Raw genomic sequence first — 21,865 nt, 5'->3', positions numbered from 1 at the left:
GATCCTAACCACTCGCTGTGTGAATCTGTCTCACTCTCAGACAGAACATTCCGGATCCGAACCACTCGCTGTGTGAATCTGTCTCTCTCACTCTCAGACAGAACATTCCGGATCCTAACCACTCGCTGTGTGAATCTGTCTCTCACTCTCAGACAGAACATTCCGGATCCTAACCACTCGCTGTGTGAATCTGTCTCACTCTCAGACAGAACATTCCAGATCCTAACCACTCGCTGTGTGAATCTCTCTCACTCTCAGACAGAACATTCCGGATCCTAACCACTCGCTGTGTGAATCTGTCTCTCTCACTCTCAGACAGAACATTCCGGATCCTAACCACTCGCTGTGTGAATCTGTCTCACTCTCAGACAGAACATTCCGGATCCTAACCACTCGCTGTGTGAATCTGTCTCTCTCACTCTCAGACAGAACATTCCGGATCCTAACCACTCGCTGTGTGAATCTCTCTCACTCTCAGACAGAACATTCCGGATCCTAACCACTCGCTGTGTGAATCTCTCTCACTCTCAGACAGAACATTCCGGATCCTAACCACTCGCTGCGTGAATCTGTCTCTCTCTCAGACAGAACATTCCGGATCCTAACCACTCGCTGCGTGAATCTGTCTCTCTCACTCTCAGACAGAACATTCCGGATCCTAACCACTCGCTGTGTGAATCTGTCTCTCTCTCTCTCAGACAGAACATTCCGGATCCTAACCACTCGCTGTGTGAATCTGTCTCTCTCACTCTCAGACAGAACATTCCGGATCCTAACCACTCGCTGTGTGAATCTGTCTCTCTCACTCTCAGACAGAACATTCCGGATCCTAACCACTCGCTGTGTGAATCTGTCTGTCTCTCAGACAGAACATTCCGGATCCTAACCACTTGCTGTGTGAATCTGTCTCACTCTCAGACAGAACATTCCGGATCCTAACCACTCGCTGTGTGAATCTGTCTCTCTCTCTCTCAGACAGAACATTCCGGATCCTAACCACTCGCTGTGTGAATCTCTCTCACTCTCAGACAGAACATTCCGGATCCTAACCGCTCGCTGTGTGAATCTGTCTCTCTCACTCTCAGACAGAACATTCCGGATCCTAACCACTCGCTGTGTGAATCTGTCTGTCTCACTCTCAGACAGAACATTCCGGATCCTAACCACTCGCTGTGTGAATCTGTCTCTCTCACTCTCAGACAGAACATTCCGGATCCTAACCACTCGCTGTGTGAATCTGTCTCTCTCACTCTCAGACAGAACATTCCGGATCCTAACCACTCGCTGTGTGAATCTGTCTCTCTCACTCTCAGACAGAACATTCCGGATCCTAACCACTCGCTGTGTGAATCTGTCTCACTCTCAGACAGAACATTCCGGATCCTAACCGCTCGCTGTGTGAATCTGTCTCTCTCTCTCTCAGACAGAACATTCCGGATCCTAACCACTCGCTGTGTGAATCTGTCTCTCTCACTCTCAGACAGAACATTCCGGATCCTAACCACTCGCTGTGTGAATCTGTCTCTCTCTCAGACAGAACATTCCGGATCCTAACCGCTCACTGTGTGAATCTGTCTCTCTCACTCTCAGACAGAACATTCCGGATCCTAACCACTCGCTGTGTGAATCTCTCTCTCACTCTCAGACAGAACATTCCGGATCCTAACCACTCGCTGTGTGAATCTGTCTCTCTCTCTCAGACAGAACATTCCGGATCCTAACCACTCGCTGTGTGAATCTGTCTCTCTCACTCTCAGACAGAACATTCCGGATCCTAACCACTCGCTGTGTGAATCTGTCTCTCTCACTCTCAGACAGAACATTCCGGATCCTAACCACTCGCTGTGTGAATCTGTCTCTCTCACTCTCAGACAGAACATTCCGGATCCTAACCACTCGCTGTGTGAATCTGTCTCTCTCACTCTCAGACAGAACATTCCGGATCCTAACCACTCGCTGTGTGAATCTGTCTCTCTCACTCTCAGACAGAACATTCCGGATCCTAACCACTCGCTGTGTGAATCTGTCTCTCTCACTCTCAGACAGAACATTCCGGATCCTAACCACTCGCTGTGTGAATCTGTCTCTCTCACTCTCAGACAGAACATTCCGGATCCTAACCACTCGCTGTGTGAATCTGTCTCTCTCACTCTCAGACAGAACATTCCGGTTCCTAACCACTCGCTGTGTGAATCTGTCTCACTCTCAGACAGAACATTCCGGATCCTAACCACTCGCTGTGTGAATCTGTCTCTCTCTCTCTCAGACAGAACATTCCGGATCCTAACCACTCGCTGTGTGAATCTGTCTCTCTCACTCTCAGACAGAACATTCCAGATCCTAACCACTCGCTGTGTGAATCTGTCTCTCTCTCTCTCAGACAGAACATTCCGGATCCTAACCACTCGCTGTGTGAATCTGTCTCTCTCACTCTCAGACAGAACATTCCGGATCCTAACCACTCGCTGTGTGAATCTGTCTCTCTCACTCTCAGACAGAACATTCCGGATCCTAACCACTCGCTGTGTGAATCTGTCTCTCTCACTCTCAGACAGAATATTCCGGATCCTAACCACTCGCTGTGTGAATCTGTCTCTCTCACTCTCAGACAGAACATTCCGGATCCTAACCACTCGCTGTGTGAATCTGTCTCTCTCACTCTCAGACAGAACATTCCGGATCCTAACCACTCGCTGTGTGAATCTGTCTCTCTCACTCTCAGACAGAACATTCCGGATCCTAACCGCTCGCTGTGTGAATCTGTCTCTCTCACTCTCAGACAGAACATTCCGGATCCTAACCACTCGCTGTGTGAATCTGTCTCACTCTCAGACAGAACATTCCGGATCCTAACCACTCGCTGTGTGAATCTGTCTCACTCTCAGACAGAACATTCCGGATCCTAACCACTCGCTGTGTGAATCTGTCTCTCTCTCTCTCAGACAGAACATTCCGGATCCTAACCACTCGCTGTGTGAATCTGTCTCTCTCACTCTCAGACAGAACATTCCGGATCCTAACCGCTCGCTGTGTGAATCTGTCTCACTCTCAGACAGAACATTCCGGATCCTAACCACTCGCTGTGTGAATCTGTCTCTCTCACTCTCAGACAGAACATTCCGGATCCTAACCACTCGCTGTGTGAATCTGTCTCTGGACGGGGGGTGCAAGCTGGGCGCAGCGGGAGGGCATTGGGGGGACGGGGGTGCGGGTGGGACTAGGGGAGGGCGGGGGGTGCACGGGGGTGCAGGGGGTGGCGCAGGGGGCTCAGGGGCTGCGGGGGGTAGGGTAGGCAGGGGAATGTGGGGGGCACAGGGGGGTCGCTGGGGGGGGGCAGGGGGGCACGGGGGGAGAAAGGAAGGTGGGGGGGATAGATAGGTTTGGGGACAGTGGGTGTCACAAAGTCAACTCTGTTTGGACGCTGTGTCTATTCCCGGTGTCACTCCCCCCCACCCCCCCCCTGCTCCGGGTGTCACTCCCCCCCTCCCCCCTGCTCCGTATGTCACTCCCCCCCCCCCCCCCGCCCCGCTCCGTTTGTCACTCCCCCCCCCCCCCCCCTGCTCCGTGTGTCACTCCCACCCCCCCCCCCTCTGCTCCGGGTGTCACTCCCACCCCCTCCCCCTCTGCTCCGGGTGTCACCTCCCCTACCCCTCTGCACCGGGTGTCACTCCCCCTCCCCCTCTGCTCCCGGGTGTCACTCCCCTCCCCCCCTGCTCCCGGGTGTCACTCCCCTCCCCCCCTGCTCCAGGTGTCACTCCCCTCCCCCACTGCTCCGTGTGTCACTCCCACCCCCCCCCCCCGCTCCAGGTGTCACTCCCCCCTCCCCCCCCCCTGCTCCGGGTGTCACTCCCCCCTCCCCCTCTGCTCCGGGTTTCACTCCCCCTCTGCATTGGGTTTCACTTCCCCCCAGCTCCGGGTGTCACTCCCCCTCCCCCTCGGCACCCGGTGTCACTCCCCCTCCCCCTCTGCTCCGGGTGTCACTCCCCCCCCCCCCCCCTCTGCTCCGGGTGTCACTCCCCCTCCGCTCCGGGTGTCACTCCCCCTCCCCCCCTGCTCCGGGTGTCACTCCCCTCCCCCCCCCCTGCTCCGGGTGTCACTCCCCCTCCGCTCCGGGTGTCACTCCCCCCCCCTGCTCTGGGTGTCACTCCCCCTCTGCTGCGAGTGTCACTCCACCCTCTGCTCCGGGTGTCACTCCCCCTTCTGCTCCGGGTGTCACTCCCCCCACCCCCTCTGCTCCGGGAGTCACTCCCCCTGCCCCCTCTGCTCTGGGTGTCACTCCCCCTCTGCTCCGGGTGTCACTCCACCCTCTGCTCCGGGTGTCACTCCACCCTCTGCTCCGGGTGTCACTCCCCCCCTCTGCTCCGGGTGTCACTCCCCCCCTCTGCTCCGGGTGTCACTCCCCCTCTGCTCCGGATGTCACTCCCCCTCTGCTCCGGATGTCACTCCCCTGCTGCTCCGGGTGTCACTCCCCCCCCCCTGCTCCGGGTGTCACTCCCCCTCCGCTCCGGGTGTCACTCCCCCCCTGCTCCGGGTGTCACTCCCCCCCCCCTGCTCCGGGTGTCACTCCCCCTCCGCTCCGGGTGTCACTCCCCCCTCTGATCCTGGTGTTATTCACTCTGCAGATTAACCCTGACAGTTATGTTGAAGCTTGTTTATTCTCCTTCTGTGCTCAATCTGGGAGTGAGGAGGCAAAGAGAATCCGTACAGTTTGTGAGACGTTCGCCAGTTATTCCCGTGAATGTGGACAGCAACATATCTTCATCAACTGGAGGAGCCAGGAATTCTGTGGTTAGAAATCTTTCCGACTCCGTAAACGTGCAGGAATGGGGCAGATTGATATTTGTAAGGATGGCGTCCTCATTGTGATGGTGTGAATGTGGGTGTGAGGACCCAGTGTGTGTGTGGGGGAGGCGTGTGGAAGCTTGTGGGGGAATGTTTGTGTGCGTGTGGAAGGACACATCAATAGGCTGCAGTTACCATGGGGCTCACTCCCTGGGCGTCAGAGATTGGGATCAGAGAATGTTTATTGCACAGAACAGGCCACTTGTGCCATTGTGTCTGGCCAGGCAATAATTACCCCCAGCCTAGTCCGACTCTCGAATGTTGGGTCCGTAGCTCTGTAGGTTACGGCACTCCAGGGGCATTCCAAGTGCCCATTCCAGGGGCAGTTCCAGACCCCAACAACCCTCTCGGTGTGATCAATGTCGGGATTTCAGATATATTGTACTTGGTGCAGTGAGGGTTAAAATCCCGGGTTAGAGTGTGCGTGACTGCAGCTGTCATGTTTTCGAAAGCCAGAACTGCAACTAAATCATTGTAAAAGTTAGGCGAATGGAATTTTGTTTATATAATGTTCCCCGGGAGTAGATAATTAGGATACATTGGCCGGAATTCTCCAGCTGTTGGGATTCACTTTTCCCACGGCAAAGCATCCCATGTGACAAGGGGCGGGAAGATAGAATCCCACCACCAGCGAAGAGCGCATTGCCGAGAAACATGAGGCTGGGGTGTCCTGCCCATTGTGTTCCACTTTGAAAGATGATGTAGAGAATTGGAGGAGCCTGGGGATGAAGCAGTCAGGGACTGAGTCTTAAATTTTGAAATTCAGTTTTAGTTTGGGATAAGGACAGACCAACAGCTTCTCTACAAATAGAGTTAAAGATTTGCCTATGGATGGGACAGGAGCAGTTTCTTCAGGCTGGTAGGTTAAACAGTAGTCTGACACATATGAGAATCTAAGCTTTTATTCCCGAAGGATCTCTCTTTCTCAAAGCAGTATCCAAGATAAATCCATAAAACAAGTTCTCCTGGGTCTGCTAACTGTATTTAAAAGAGGGTTTTGACCTGAGATGGACTTTGTTTGAGTGGAGATAAAAGGCAGTAGTTAGGATTTAGAGTTTCATTGTCCTTGTTTAACTGGTAACTGAAAGGTTTCTTTATGATAAAATTAGTTTAAATCTGTATTAGTAATAAAGTTTATTTTAATTTACCGAATCCTCATTGTTATGGGCCAGGGTTTAGAGAACCCTAAAGTGTATCATGGAGTTCACCTGACCCACAACTGTTAATAGATTGTGGTTTGGGGAGCACATGGCCCACTCTACAGGTGTGGTACAGCAGAAATGGAAAAAGTATTTTTTAAAGAAAAACAATGTTTATTCTATTAACTCAAGTTAATCTTTTTAAAACAAACAGTGAACATCGTAGCAACCATTAATTGAAATACAACCCCCAAAGAATACAGCACTAAGTAATCCGTAAGCTGTCTTATTAACATCCAGAAGACATAAAAAAGAACTTTAAACAGAAGCACATCAGGTTAAAGTCACTACTGAGAGCAGTTCTTAGTCTTAAATCACCAAAGGATCGATTTACAGTTTTTAGATTACAGAGAGAGAGACTAATACCCCTTCTGGCTGTGACTGCAGCTATCCAGCCCTGAAAACGAAACTAAAACACACCCTGCAGCAAACAGCCTAAAACGAAAGTAAAAAGATGACAGACAGCCCAGCTCCACGCACACTCTGACATCACTGATAAACACCCATTTCTTAAAGGTACATTTCTTAAACACCCATTTCTGAAAGGTACTCTCACATGACACCTCCCCCCAAGAAAAAAAACCCATCAACTTCAAGATGGTTTCATTTTTCACCTTTTCACTATCCTTTAAGAAATGCACACAGTAAATATACTTTTTTGTTTCAAAAAACACAACACTCGCAAACAGGTATAATAATATAGTCCATTTTCTTTTTGTTCTTCTTCCTCCAAATGAAATCCTCTCGATTTGACAGTCTCTTTGAACAAGAAGGGCCTTCCACAATCGGTCCACTTCTCTATGTTTCGGCATTTCTCTTTACAGTCAGATACTTTAGTTCAATCTGATCACAGAGCCCCTTGCAATTCTCCAACACAGGAGCATTGGTTATCACAGCTTTCAGGCAGTCAAATGCCTGTTGAAGGTCCGCTGTCCACTGAAATTTTCGACGTTTCTTCAGCAAGTCCAACAGTGGAGCAATCACGCTCCAAAAAATTTTCACCAATGTTCAATCAAATCCACTCATGCCAAGAAATCACATTATTTCCCTTTGTTTCAAGGGTATCGGAAACTCCTCAAGGAAAGTGACTTGGGCTTTTCCAAATTATCTTTTGGCGAGGTTTATCACCAAACCCGCCTCCTGAAGTCGATCGACTAACTCCATCAGATGTTTTAAATGTTCTTCCAGGATCAGAGGAGCACAGCGATCATTAAGCCAACACTAAGGGCATTTAAATGGTCATTGGATAGACATATGGACGATAAGGGAATAGTGTAGATGGGCTTTAGAGTGGTTTCACAGGTTGGCGCAACATCGAGGGCCGAAGGGCCTGTACTGCGCTGTAATGCTCTATGTTCTATTTCTGGCTGAAAATTACCAGATCGTCGATGTATACCCCACAATTGGGTAATCCTGAAACAACTTTGTTAGTTAACCGTTGAAATGTGGCTGGGGTGTTTTTCATGCCAAATGGCATAACTTTGAATTGGTATATACCATCTGGAGTCACAAAAGCTGAAATCTCCTTCGCCCTTTCGGATAAAGGTACCTGCCAGTAACCTTTAAGTAAATCCAATTTGGAAATTAAAGCTGATTGTCCCACTTTCTCAATGCAATCCTCCAAATGTGGGATAGGATAAGAGTCCGTTCTTGTAACTGCATTCACCTTTCTATAGTCCACACACAACCGTTGGGTACCGTCTGGTTTAGGTACCATCACTATGGGTGAGCTCCATTGGCTGCAACCCACTTCAATTATGCCATTTTTAAGCAGACTCTCAATCTCTTTGTTAACCTGTACCAATTTTAAAGGGTTAAGTCTATATGGATGTTGTTTGATTGGAACAGCATTTCCCACATCTACATCATGGATAGCCATTTTAGTACTTCCCAATTTATCTCTACAAACTTGCCCATGTGATATCAATAACTCTTTCAGGTCAGTTTGTTTTTCCTCTGGAAGGGAACTCAACAATTTATCCCAATTTTTAAGAACATCCTCGTTTTCCAATTTAATTTGAGGGATGTCAAATTCACAGTCATCTGGATTTGGTTCGTCACTTTGAGTTAGAATCCTTAAAACCTCCTGCTTTTTCTCTCCTTCCCTTTCAAAGAACCTTTTAAGCATATTCACATGACACACTCGGTGAGTCTTCCTTCTATCTGGTGTTTTTACCACATAATTCACCTCACTTAATTTCCTTTCAATCTGAGATGGTCCACAAAACCTGGCTTTTAAAGGCTCACCTACCACTGGTAACAACATTAAAACTTTATTCCCACTGGCAAAACTACGAACTTTGGATTTCTTGTCCGCTACCCGTTTCATCACATTTTGTGCAACTTTTAAATGTTGTCTAGCCAATTCACCTGCTCTATTTAATCATTCCCTAAAATTTGACACGTAATCCAATAATGTAATTTCCGATTTTTCACCCACCAATTTTTCCTTTATCAATTTATGTGGTCCTCTTAACTCATGACCAAAAATTAGTTCAAAAGGACTGAATTTGGTTGACTCATTAGGTGCATCCCGAATTGCAAACAGTACGAATGGAATTCCTTTATCCCAATCCTCTGGATAATCTTGACAATACGCCCTCAACATTGTCTTTCATTTCTGATGCCACCTTTCTAACGCTCCCTGCGATTCTGGATGGTACGCAGTTGATTTAAATTGTTTTATTCCTAAGCTTTCCATAACTTCTTTGAATAACCTTGAGGTAAAATTTGATCCTTGATCCGATTGAATTTCTGTGGGTAGTCCATATCTAGTAAATAATTGAAGTAATTCCTCCACAATCCTTTTAGCTGTAATATTGCGTACTGGAATGGCCTCTGGAAACCTAGTAAACACATCCATTATAGTCAAACGATATTGATTCCCACTTTTTGTTTTCGGAAGCGGTCCTACGCAATCAATTAGGACCCTTGTAAAAGGTGCCTCGAATGCTGGAATGGGTATTAAGGGTGCTGGTTTTATCACTGCCTGAGGTTTCCGTATCACTTGACATGTGTGACATGATTGACAAAATGTAACTACATCTTTATGTAGCCCAGGCCAATAAAAATGTTTTTGGATTTTAGCTTTAGTTTGCCTTATTCCCAAATGACCTCCCACTGGTACCTCATGTGCAACTCGCAACACCTCCTTTCTACACCCTGTTATGGGTCCGGGTTTACAGAACCCCAAAGTGTTTCATGGAGTTCAACCGACCCACAACTTTTAATAGATTGTGGTGTGGGAAGCACACGGCGTAGTCTCCAGGTGTGATACAGCAATTATGGACAAATGGTTTTTAAAACAAAACAATGTTTATTCTATGAACCCGTTAACCTTTTAAAAAGAAACATTGAATATCTTAACACCCATTACTTCAAAGATAACCCCAAAAGACTACAACACTAAATAATCCTTCAAACTGTTCCTTTAAACATCCAAAAGACTTCAAACCTTCAAAAACAGACATGAGGTTACATTCAATATATTTATAGTCTTTGGATTGCAGACATCACCAGACCAGCTCTGTTTCTTCCTGCAGCTCTCAGCAAAACACACAGACACTCCCAGCTTTCTCCTCAAACTGAAACCAAAAACAGAAGTGAGCTCAGCTCCCCCCACCCTCTGGCATCACTTCAGTAATATGATCAGCTCCATTTCTTAAAGGTACATTGCTTAAACATCCATTTCTTAAAGGTACTCTCACATGACACCTCCCCCCCAGAAAAAAAATAAACCATCAACTTCAAGATGGTTTCATTTTTCACCTTTGCACCATCAATTAAGAAATGCACACAGTAAAAACACTTTACCGGTTCAAAAAAACAACACACGCAAACAGGTATAATAATATAATCCATTTTTTTCCCCGTTCTTCTTCCTCCAACCAAAATCCTTCTCGATCGACAGTTTCTTTGAACAAGAAGGTCTCTGCACGATCCATCCATTTCTCTACACCTCGGCATTTCTCTTTAAAGTTAGATACCTTAGTTCAATCTGATCAGAGTCCCTTGTAATTCTCCAACACAGGAGCATTGGTTATCACAGCTTTCAGGCAGTCAAATGCCTGATGACACTCCGCTGTCCATTGAAATTTTCGACGTTTCTTCAGCAAGTCCATCAGTGGAGCAACCACGCTCCAAAACCTTTGCACAAATGTTCGATCAAATCCACTCATGCCACGAAATTGAATTATTTCCCGTTGTGTCGAGGGTATCAGAAACTCCCCAATAACTTTCGTTTTCACATCCCGTGTGACCAATCGACCCTGTCTGATTCTATGGCCAAGGAAAGTGACCTGGGCTTTTCCAAATTCACTTTTGGCGAGGTTTATCACCAAACCCGCCTCCTGAAGTCGATCGAATAACTCCATCAGATGTTTCAAATGTTCTTTCCATGTCTGGCTGAAGATTAACAGATTGTCGATGTACACCGCACAATTGGGTAATCCTGAAACAACTTTGTTAGTTAATCGTTGAAATGTGGCTGGGGCGTTTTTCATGCCAAATGGCATAACTTTGAATTGGTATATACCATCTGGAGTCACAAAAGCTGAAATCTCCTTCGCCCTTTCGGATAAAGGTACCTGCCAGTAACCTTTAAGTAAATCCAATTTGGAAATAAAAGCTGATTGTCCCATTTTCTCAATGCAATCCTCCAAACGTGGAATAGGATAAGAGTCCGTTCTTGTAACTGCATTAACCTTTCTATAGTCCACACACAACCGTTGGGTACCGTCTGGTTTAGGAACGATCACTATGGGTGAGCTCCACTGGCTGCAACCCACTTCAATTATGCCATTTTTAAGCATATTCTCAATCTCTTTGTTAACCTGTGCCAATTTTAAAGGGTTAAGTCTATATGGATGTTGTTTGATTGGAACAGCATTTCCCACATCTACATCATGTGTAGCCATTTTAGTACTTCCCAATTTATCTCTACAAACTTGCCCATGTGATATCAATAACTCTTTCAGGTCAGTTCGTTTTTCCTCTGGAACGTAACTCAACAATTTATCCCAATTTTTAAGAACATCCTCGTTTTCCAATTTAATTTGAGGGATGTCAAATTCACAGTCATCTGGATTTGGTTCGTCACTTTGAGTTATAATCCTTAAAACCTCCTTTTTCTCTCCTTCCCTTTCAAAGTACCTTTTAAGCATATTCACATGACACACTCGGTGATTCTTCCTTCTATCTGGTGTGTTTACCACATCATTCACCTCACTTAATTTCCTTTCAATCTGATAAGATCCACAAAACCTAGCTTTTAAAGGTTCCCCTACCACTGGTAACAACACTAAAACTTTATCCCCACTGGCAAAACTACGAACTTTGGATTTCTTGACTGCTACCCGTTTCATCACATTTTGTGCAACTTTTAAATGTTGTCCAGCCAATTCACCTGCTCTATTTAATCATTCCCTAAAATTTGACACGTAATCCAATAATGTAATTTCCGATTTCTCATCCACCAATTTTTCCTTAATCAATTTAAGTGGTCCTCTTACCTCATGACCAAAAATTAGTTCAAAAGGACTAAATTTGGTAGACTCATTAGGTGCATCCCTAATTGCAAACAATACGAATGGGATTCCTTTATCCCAATCCTGTGGATAATCTTGACAATACAAAGAACAAAGAACAAAGAAATGTACAGCACAGGAACAGGCCCTTCGGCCCTCCAAGCCCGTGCCGACCATACTGCCCGACTAAACTACAATCTTCTACACTTCCTGGGTCCGTATCCTTCTATTCCCATCCTATTCATATATTTGTCAAGATGCCCCTTAAATGTCCCTATCGTCCCTGCCTCCACTACCTCCTCCGGTAGTGAGTTCCAGGCACCCACTACCCTCTGCGTAAAAAACTTGCCTCGTACATCTACTCTAAACTTTGCCCCTCTCACCTTAAACCTATGCCCCCTAGTAATTGACCCCTCTACCCTGGGGAAAAGCCTCTGACTATCCACTCTGTCAATGCCCCTCATAATTTTGTATACCTCTATCAGGTCGCCCCTCAACCTCCTTCGTTCCAGTGAGAACAAACCGAGTTTATTCAACCGCTCCTCATAGCTTATGCCCTCCATACCAGGCAACATTCTGGTAAATCTCTTCTGCACCCTCTCTAAAGCCTCCACATCCTTCTGGTAGTGTGGCGACCAGAATTGAACACTATACTCCAAGTGTGGCCTAACTAAGGTTCTATACAGCTGCAACATGACTTGCCAATTCTTATACTCAATGCCCCGGCCAATGAAGGCAAGCATGCCGTATGCCTTCTTGACTACCTTCTCCACCTGTGTAGCCCCTTTCAGTGATCTGTGGACCTGTACTCCTAGATCTCTTTGACTTTCAATACTCTTGAGGGTTCTACCATTCACTGTATATTCCCTACCTGCATTAGCCCTTCCAAAATGCATTACCTCACATTTGTCCAGGTTAAACTCCATCTGCCATCTCTCCGCCCAAGTCTCCAGACAATCTAAATCCTGCTGTATCCTCCGACAGTCCTCATCGCTATCCGCAATTCCACCAACCTTTGTGTCGTCTGCAAACTTACTAATCAGACCAGTTACATTTTCCTCCAAATCATTTATATATACTACAAAGAGCAAAGGTCCCAGCACTGATCCCTGTGGAACACCACTGGTCACAGCCCTCCAATTAGAAAAGCATCCCTCCATTGCTACCCTCTGCCTTCTATGGCCTAGCCAGTTCTGTATCCACCTTGCCAGTTCACCCCTGATCCCGTGTGACTTCACCTTTTGTACTAGTCTACCATGAGGGACCTTGTCAAAGGCCTTACTGAAGTCCATATAGACAACATCTACTGCCCTACCTGCATCAATCATCTTAGTGACCTCCTCGAAAAACTCTATCAAGTTAGTGAGACACGACCTCCCCTTCACAAAACCGTGCTGCCTCTCACTAATACGTCCATTTGCTTCCAAATGGGAGTAGATCCTGTCTCGAAGAATTCTCTCCAGTAATTTCCCTACCACTGAAGTAAGGCTCACCGGCCTGTAGTTCCCGGGATTATCCCTGCCACCCTTCTTAAACAGAGGAACAACATTGGCTATTCTCCAGTCCTCCGGGACATCCCCTGAAGACAGCGAGGATCCAAAGATTTCTGTCAAGGCCTCAGCAATTTCCTCTCCAGCCTCCTTCAGTATTCTGGGGTAGATCCCATCCGGCCCTGGGGACTTATCTACCTTAATATTTTTTAAGACACCCAACACCTCGTCTTTTTGGATCACAATGTGACCCAGGCTATCTACACCCCCTTCTCCAGACTCAACATCTACCAATTCCTTCTCTTTGGTGAATACTGATGCAAAGTATTCATTTAGTACCTCGCCCATTTCCTCTGGTTCCACACATAGATTCCCTTGCCTATCCTTCAGTGGGCCAACCCTTTCCCTGGCTACCCTCTTGCTTTTTATGTAAGTGTAAAAAGCCTTGGGATTTTCCTTAACCCTATTTGCCAATGCCTTTTCATGACCCCTTCAATACGCCCTCAACATTGTCTTTAATGTCTGATGCCACCTTTCTAACGCTCCCTGCGATTCTGGATGGTACGTAGTTGATTTAAATTGTTTTATTCCTAAACTATCCATAATGTCTTTGAATAACTTTGAGGTATAATTTGATCCTTGATCCGATTGAATTTCTGTGGGTAGTCCATATCTAGTAAAGAATTTAAGTAACTCCTCCACAATCCTTTTATCTGTAATATTGCGTACTGGAATGGCCTCTGGAAACCTAGTTCTGGAAACCTAGTAGACACATCGATTATAGTCAAAAGATATTGATTCCCACTTTTTGTTTTAGGAAGCGGTCCTACACAATCAATTAGGACCCTTGTAAAAGGTGCCTCAAATGCTAGAATGGGTATTAAGGGCGCTGGTTTTATCACTGCTTGAGGTTTCCCTATCACTTGACATGTGTGACATGATTGACAAAATGTAACTACATCTTGATGTAGTCCAGGCCAATAAAAATGTTTCTGGATTTTAGCTTGAGTTTTCCTTATTCCCAAATGACCTCCGACTGGTACCTCAGGTGCAACTCGCAACACTTCCTTTCTATACCCTACCAGCAATACTACTTGATGAACTTCTGCCCATTACTCATCCGCCTGCATATGTAAAGGTCTCCATTTTCTCATCAAGACATCACTTTGACGGTAATAACACTCTGGTATAGTCTCAGATTCCTCTTCCGTATATGCTTTCTGATATATCCATTTTATTTCTACATCTTTCTGTTGTAACTCCGCCAATTTTCCTGAACTAAAAATATCCGCCTCATCCTCCACCTGTTCTTGTTCTTTTTCAACCATCTGATCAAAAATCGTTTCTGATAATTGCACTTCAACTTCCTCTTCACTCTTTGATTTCTCCTCTTGTCTTAACCTGTGACTTTGCGACCTTGTTACTACACAATCCGGAAAAATCCCAGGATATTCGTCCTTGAACACTTCAGTTGTCTGATTTTTCACTGGCTTATCAACCACAGTGGCATCACTCCCACCTGCGATCCAGCTACATCATTACCCAAGATAAACTATATTCCTGGACAAGATAGTTTATCTATTACTCCTACTACCACTTCACCACTCTTCACTGGACTTTCCAACCTTACCTTATATAATGGAACGCTACTCCTCTCACCCTGAATTCCACATATCGCCACCTTTTCTGGCAACATTCTTCCCAAACTACATAATTCCTCATCTCTTACCATTAAAGATTGACTAGCTCCCGTATCTCTTAAAATTGTGACTTCTTTACCGCTCCTCCTGATACACATGAGTAAACTTCACCCACATAAGTAAATTCTTCAAAGACATCTGACACCTTCTTCTCAATCACCTCTTGATCAGGCTGTACACTCTTTTGCACTTCCTTCGCTTCACTTGGGCTTTCCTTTACCACTTTAACAAACCCCACTGTCTTATCCTGTTTTACCACATCAGCCTTCCCAGTGCTTTCCTCCAACCACCAACACTGTGACTTTACATGGCCTAGTTTATTACAGTGAAAACATTTGAAACTTTTCATGTCTCTTCCACCCTCCTGGATTTCTTTTTTAATCTGAGGTACACTCTCCTTATTCCCATCAGATCACCTTTACCTTTACCACTTGAGTATTTCTCATGTCCCCAGTTTCTATCCCTCACCGGCTGAAACTGATGTTGGAAACCAAACTTTGATTAATTCATAATCATCTGCCATTTCTGCTGCTAATCTCGCAGTTTTAACCCTCTGCTCTTCCACATGAGTTCTCACTACATCAGGAATTGGAATTTTTTAACTCCTCCAAAAGTATAATTTCTCTGAGAGCTTCATACGTTTGATCTATTTTCAAAGCCCTTATCCACCTATCAAAATTACTCTGTTTGAGCCTTTCAAACTCCATGTATGTTTGACCAAATTCTTTCCTTAAATTTCTAAACCTTTGTCTGTAAGCTTCAGGCACTAGCTCATATGCACCTAAGATGGATTTTTTTCACCTCCTCATACGTTCCAGATACCTCCTCCGGTAGTGATGCAAACACTTCACTAGCTCTACCCACCAGCTTTGTTTGAATCAATAACACCCACATGTCTTGTGGCCATTTCATTTGTTTAGCTACCTTCTCAAATGAAATGAAAAAGGCTTCTACCTCCTTCTCGTCAAACCTTGGCAATGCTTGGACATATTTAAATAGATTCCCACCAAGCCTTCGACTTTGACGTTCTTTCTCACTATCCTCATCACTATCGTCCAACTGTACTCCGAAAAGTTCCAGAGATGTAGAGGAAAGGATTGCAAAGATGATTCTGGATAGGAGCGAAAGCAACAGAGTTTTTGTTATGGGGGACTTTAACTTTCCAAATATTGACTGGAAATGCTATAGTTTGAGTACTTTAGATGGGTCCGTTTTAGTCCAATGTGTGCAGGAGGGTTTCCTGACACAGTATGTAGATAGGCCAATGAGGGGCGAGGCCGTATTGGATTTGGTACTGGGTAATGAACCAGGCCAGGTGTTAGATTTGGAGGTAGGTGAGAACTTTGGTGATAGTGACCACAATTCGATTACGTTTACTTTAGTGATGGAAAGGGATAGGTATATACCGCAGGGCAAGAGTTATATCTGGGGGAAAGGCAATTATGATGCGATGAGGCAAGACGTAGGATGCATCGGATGGAGGGGAAAACTGCAGGGGATGGGCACAATGGAAATGTGGAGCTTGTTCAAGGAACAGCTACGGTGTGTCGTTGATAAGTATGTACCTGTCAGGTAGGGAGGAAGTGGTCGAGCAAGGGAACCGTGGTTTACTAAAACAGTCGAAACACTTGTCAAGAGGAAGAAGGAGGCTTATGTAAAGATGAGACATGAAGGTTTAGTTAGGGCGCTCGAGAGTTACAAGTTAGCTAGGAAGGACCTAAAGAGAGAGCTAAGAAGAGCCAGGAGGGGACATGAGAAGTCTTTGGCAGGTAGGACCAAGGATAACCCTAAAGCTTTCTATAGATATGTCAGGAATAAACGAATGACTCCGAGGAGCTGGGAGAGATGCTAAATGAATATTTTTCGTCAGTATTCACACAGGAAAAAGACAATATTGTCGAGGAGAATACTGAGATTCAGGCTACTAGACTAGAAGGGCTTGAGGTTCATAAGGAGGAGGTGTTAGCAATTCTGGAAAGTGTGAAAATAGATAAATCCCCTGGGCCGGATGGGATTTATGCTAGGATTCTCTGGGAAGCAAGGGAGGTGATTGCTGAGTCTTTGGCTTTGATCTTTAAGTCATCTTTGTCTACAGGAATAGTGCCAGAAGACTGGAGGATAGCAACTATTGTCCCCTTGGTCAAGAAGGGGAGTAGAGACAACCCCGGTAACTATAGAAAAGTGAGCCTTACTTCTGTTGTGGGCAAAATCTTGGAAAGGTTTATAAGAGATAGGATTAATAATCATCTGGAAAGGAATAATTTGATTTGAGATAGTCAACACAGTTTTGTGAAGGGTAGGTCGTGCCTCACAAACCTTATTGAGCTCTTTGAGAAGGTGACTAAACAGGTGGATGAGGGTAAAGCAGTTGATGTGGTGTATATGGATTTCAGTAAAGCGTTTGATAAGGTTCCCCATGGTAGGCTACTGCAGAAAATACGGAGGCATGGGAGTGAGCGTGACTTAGCAGTTTGGATCAGAAATTGGCTATCTGGAAGAAGACAAAGGGTGGTGGTTGATGAGAAATGTTCAGACTGGAGTCCAGTTACTAGTGGTGTACCACAAGGATCTGTTTTGGGGCCACTGCTGTTTGTCATTTTTATAAATGACCTGATGGAGGGTGTAGAAGGATGGGTGAGTAAATTTGCAGATGACACTAAAGTCGGTGGAGTTGTGGACAGTGCGGAAGGATGTTACAAGTTACAGAGGGACATAGATAAGCTGCAGCGCTGGGCTGAGAGGTGGCAAATGGAGTTTAATGCAGAAAAGTGTGAGGTGATTCATTTTGGAAGGAATAACAGGAAGACAGAGTACTGGGCTAATGGTAAGATTCTTGGCAGTGTGGATGAGCAGAGAGATCTCGGTGTCCATGTACATAGGTCCCTGAAAGTTGCCACCCAGGTTGAGAGGGTTGTTAAGAAGACGTACGGTGTGTTAGCTTTTATTGGTAGAGGGATTGAGTTTCGGAGCCATGAGGTCATGTTGCAGCTGTACAAAACTCTGGTGCGGCCGTATTTGGAGTATTGCGTGCAATTCTGGTCGCCGCATTATAGGAAGGATGTGGAAGCATTGGAAAGTGTGCAGAGGGGATTTACCAGAATGTTGCCTGGTATGGAGGGAAGATCTTATGAGGAAAGGCTGAGGGACATGAGGCTGTTTTCGTTACAGACAAGAAGGTTAAGAGGTGACTTAATTGAGGCATACAAGATGATCAGAGGATTGGATAGGGTGGACAGTGAGAGCAATTTTCCTCGGATGGTGATGTCTAGCACGAGGGGACATAGCTTTAAATTGAGGGGAGGTAGATGTAAGACAGATGTCAGAGGTAGGTTCTTCACTCAGAGAGTAGTAAGGGTGTGGAATGCCCTGCCTGCAACAGTAGTGGACTCGCCAACACTAAGGGCATTCAAATGGTCATTGGATAGACATATGGACGATAAGGGAATAGTGTAGATGGGCTTTAGAGTGGTTTCACAGGTCGGCGCAACATCGAGGGCCGAAGGGCCTGTACTGCGCTGTAATGTTCTATGTTCTATGTTCTATGTTCTATGTTCTATGTATGGTTCCCTTTACGTCAGCCAATTTTAACTGTCTGTCATGTTTCATGGCCATTTTCTGAAGTTCAAACTCTCTCTCGTTATCTTTTTCCCTGATCTGTAACTCCCTTTCTTTTTCTTTTTGTTCTGCTAAGGCTATTCTTTCTTTTCTCATTTCTTCTCTCTCCTTTTCTTTTTCCTCTCTCTCTCTTTCTTTTTCCTCTCTACCTCTTTCATATTCAAGCTGCTTTAATTCTTTCTCATGTTCCACTTGTTTAAGTTGTAACTGAATTTTTGCCATTTCCAATGAGTCAAACTGTATCTCAGGCAACTTTAAATGCTTAGCCACCGCCGTAATTACGTCACCTTTTCGTATTTTGTCAGGTAATGTTAACTGCAATGTTTTTGCCAAATCTAACAGTCTGCTTTTAGTCTCTGTCCGTAAGGTACTGTGTGCACCGTCACCACCCCCAAAAACCTCAGAGCCTCTGAAAGAGCCATTGTCCACAACACACACCCCACTTAAACTAGAATACCACACCTGAAAAGCAACCACACTTTGCTCACCCCTCCCTGTCTTTGAGTTCACTAAGCCAATCCAATAGATAGACTTTTATCCCCATCGAGCCCCCAATTTGTTATGGGCCAGGGTTTAGAGAACCTCAAAGTGTATCATGGAGTTCCCCTGACCCACAACTTTTAATAGATTGTGGTATGGGGAGCACACGGCCCACTCTACAGCTGTGGGACAGCAGAAATGGAAAAGTATTTTTTAAAGCAAAACGATGTTTATTCTCTGAACTCAAGTTAACCTTTTTAAAACAAACAGTGAACATCTTAGCAACCATTAATTCAAATACAACCCCCAAAGAATACAACACTAAGTAATCCGTAAGCTGTCCTTTTAACATCCAGAAGACTTAAAAAAGAACTTTGAACAGAAACACATCAGGTTAAGGTCACTACTGAGAGCAGTTATTAGTTTTAAATAACCAAAGGATCGATTTACAGTTTTTAGATTACAGAGAGAGAGACTAATACCCCTTCTGGCTGTGACTGCAGCTATCCAGCTCTGAAACGAAACTAAAACACATCCTGCAGCAAACGGTCTAAAACAGAAGTAAAAAGCTGACAGACAGCCCAGCTCCACCCACTCTCTGACATCACTGATAAACACCCATTTCTTAAAGGTACATTTCTTAAACACCCATTTCTTAAAGGTACACTCACATGACACTATTTCTTTGTGAAATCTCTCCTGCAGCGAGGAATCCTTTCCTCACAGTCTTACAAAGTTAAAATAAAACAATGGGGTTTCTGTCTGGTATCTTAGCAACTGTTGGGGTCGGATCCATTACTATAATAGGTTGAAAAATGTTTCTTCCTCACCCGTTTAAACTTTCTATCGAATTTTAAATCCCTACTCCCTGATTATTGATCCTCTCCGACCCCCCTCACAATTTTGTACATTTCAATCAAACCTCCTGTCAGCCTCCTCTGTACCAAGAAGATCAAGCCCAGACTCCCAAACTTTCCTTACAGCTGCAATATTCCACTCCCGAGAACATCCTCGTAAATCTCACAAAGGAAGGCATGAATAATGTACCGGAAGTTTGGGAATCACAAGTTTCAGTGAGGAGCTAAAGGAAATTAGTATTGGTAAAGAAATGGTTTGGGGAAATTAATGGGATTGAAGGCGGATAAATCTCCAGGGCCAGATAATCTTCATCCCAGAGTACTTCAGGAAGTGGCCTGAGAAATAGTAGATCCATTGGTGGTCATTTTTCAAAATTCTTTGACTCTGGAATGGTTCCTATAGATTGGAGAGTAGCGAATGTAGCCCCACTATTCAAAAAGGGAGGTAGAGAGAAAACAGGGAACTATAGACCAGTGGGTCTAACGTCGGCAGTGGGGAAGTTGCTGGAGTCCATTATCAAAGATTTCATAGCACAGCATTTGGAAAGCAGGGGTGTAATCAGAGTGTCATGTGAGAGTGCCTTTAAGAAATGGATGTTTACGCAATGTACCTTTAAGAAAATGCAGTGATGTCAGAGAGTGGGTGGAGCTGGGCTTTAGATCAGCCATTTTGCAGTTTTTAGTTTCAGTTTGGCGGAAAAGAGCTGGGTGTGTGTCTGTGTTTGCAGTGAGCTGGATTTGCTGTGATCTCTGCCATGAAAGACTATCTCTGGATCATTTGGGTGATTTAAACTCATAATAGTAAAGCCTTTAACCTGATGTGATTCTGTTTAAAGGTGTTAAGTCTCTTGGAAGTTTGAAGGAACATTTTAAGGAATTATTTACTGTTGCCATATTTTCTGAGTAATCTTTGAAGTAAGGGGTGTTAAAAGATCCAATGTTTATTTAAGATGTTAAGTTGAGTTCATGGAATAAACATTGTTTTGTGTTTAAAAACCCACGTGTCCATCATTGTAATCCCACACCTGGGGAACAAGCCGTGTGCTCGGAAAAGCAACAATCCATTAAAGGGAGAGGTTGTTGAACTCCATGATACATTTTGGGGTTCTGAAAACACCTCGCCCATAACAAGACAAAGTCAGCGTGGATTTACGAAAGGTAAACCACGCTCGACAAATCTATCAGAATTCTTTGAAGATGTAACTGGTAAAGTTGACCAGGGAGAACCGGTGAATGTGGTTTATTAAGACTTTCAGAAGACTTTCAACAAGGTCTCACATCACAGATTAATATATAAAGTTAAAGCGCATGGGATTGTGGCTAATGTCTTGTGATGGATAGAAAGCTGGTTAGCAGACAGGAAGCAAAAAGTTGGAATAAATGGGTCTTTTTCCGATTGGCAGACAGTGACTAGTGGGGTACCACAGGGATCTGTGCTGGGACCCCAACTGTTCACATTATATATTAATGATTTGGACGAAGGAACCTCCAAATTTGCAGATGATACAAAGTTGGGTGGGAGGGTGAGCTGTGAGGAGGATGCAGTCGATTTCGGCGTGAGAACAGCTGGGGAGTCAGTTTCAGCGGGAGCATTGCGGAAGGAGGTTGCTGGGAGGTAAGTCTGTCCTTTAAAAGCACTTGTCTTTGCAGGGGCAGGCCAGTCGATTTCAGCGTGAGAACAGCTGGTGAGTCAGTTTCAGCGGGAGCATTGCGGAAGGAGGTTGCTGGGAGGTAAGCCAACCTTTAAAAGCACTTGTCTTTGCAGGGGCAGGCCAGTCGATTTCGGCGTGAGAACAGCTGGTGAGTCAGTTTCAGCGGAAGCATTGCGGAAGTGGCTGCTGGGAGGTAAGTCTGTCCTTTAAAAGCACTTGTCTTTGCAGGGGCAGGCCAGTCGATTTCGGCGGGAGTGGAGCTGGCTGGTTAGTCAGTTTCAGCGGGAGCTGAGAATTTTTCTTTTTTTTTAATTAGTTTTTTAGGCGGGAACAGGAGGTCGACCCGCGGACGTCTGGGAAGACCCTCACCAATAAATTCTGGTGGAGAGGAAACCCGAGACACTACACGTGTAGTGTCTCCCACCCGCCCTCCTCCTCTAACCTAATAATAAAACCCATTGGTCTGAGGTAAGTACCATATTTTATTATATTATTATTATTTTTT

The 21,865-nt window shown here is 45.2% G+C and overlaps 1 protein-coding gene across 1 annotated transcript in view; it reads left to right on the top strand.

Annotated features, from left to right (window-relative positions):
* sspo (SCO-spondin) overlaps positions 1–21,865 on the top strand; it is a 1,206,999-nt gene that overhangs the window by 64,034 nt on the left and 1,121,100 nt on the right. The window contains 1 exon segment of the mRNA XM_072468611.1: positions 4,623–4,788. Coding sequence (XP_072324712.1) covers positions 4,623–4,788 — 166 coding nt within the window.

The sequence above is a fragment of the Scyliorhinus torazame genome, chromosome 11 (assembly GCF_047496885.1).
Source record: "Scyliorhinus torazame isolate Kashiwa2021f chromosome 11, sScyTor2.1, whole genome shotgun sequence".
In the NCBI taxonomy this organism is placed as follows: domain Eukaryota; kingdom Metazoa; phylum Chordata; class Chondrichthyes; order Carcharhiniformes; family Scyliorhinidae; genus Scyliorhinus; species Scyliorhinus torazame.
This window is presented reverse-complemented; position numbering and strand designations above follow the sequence as displayed.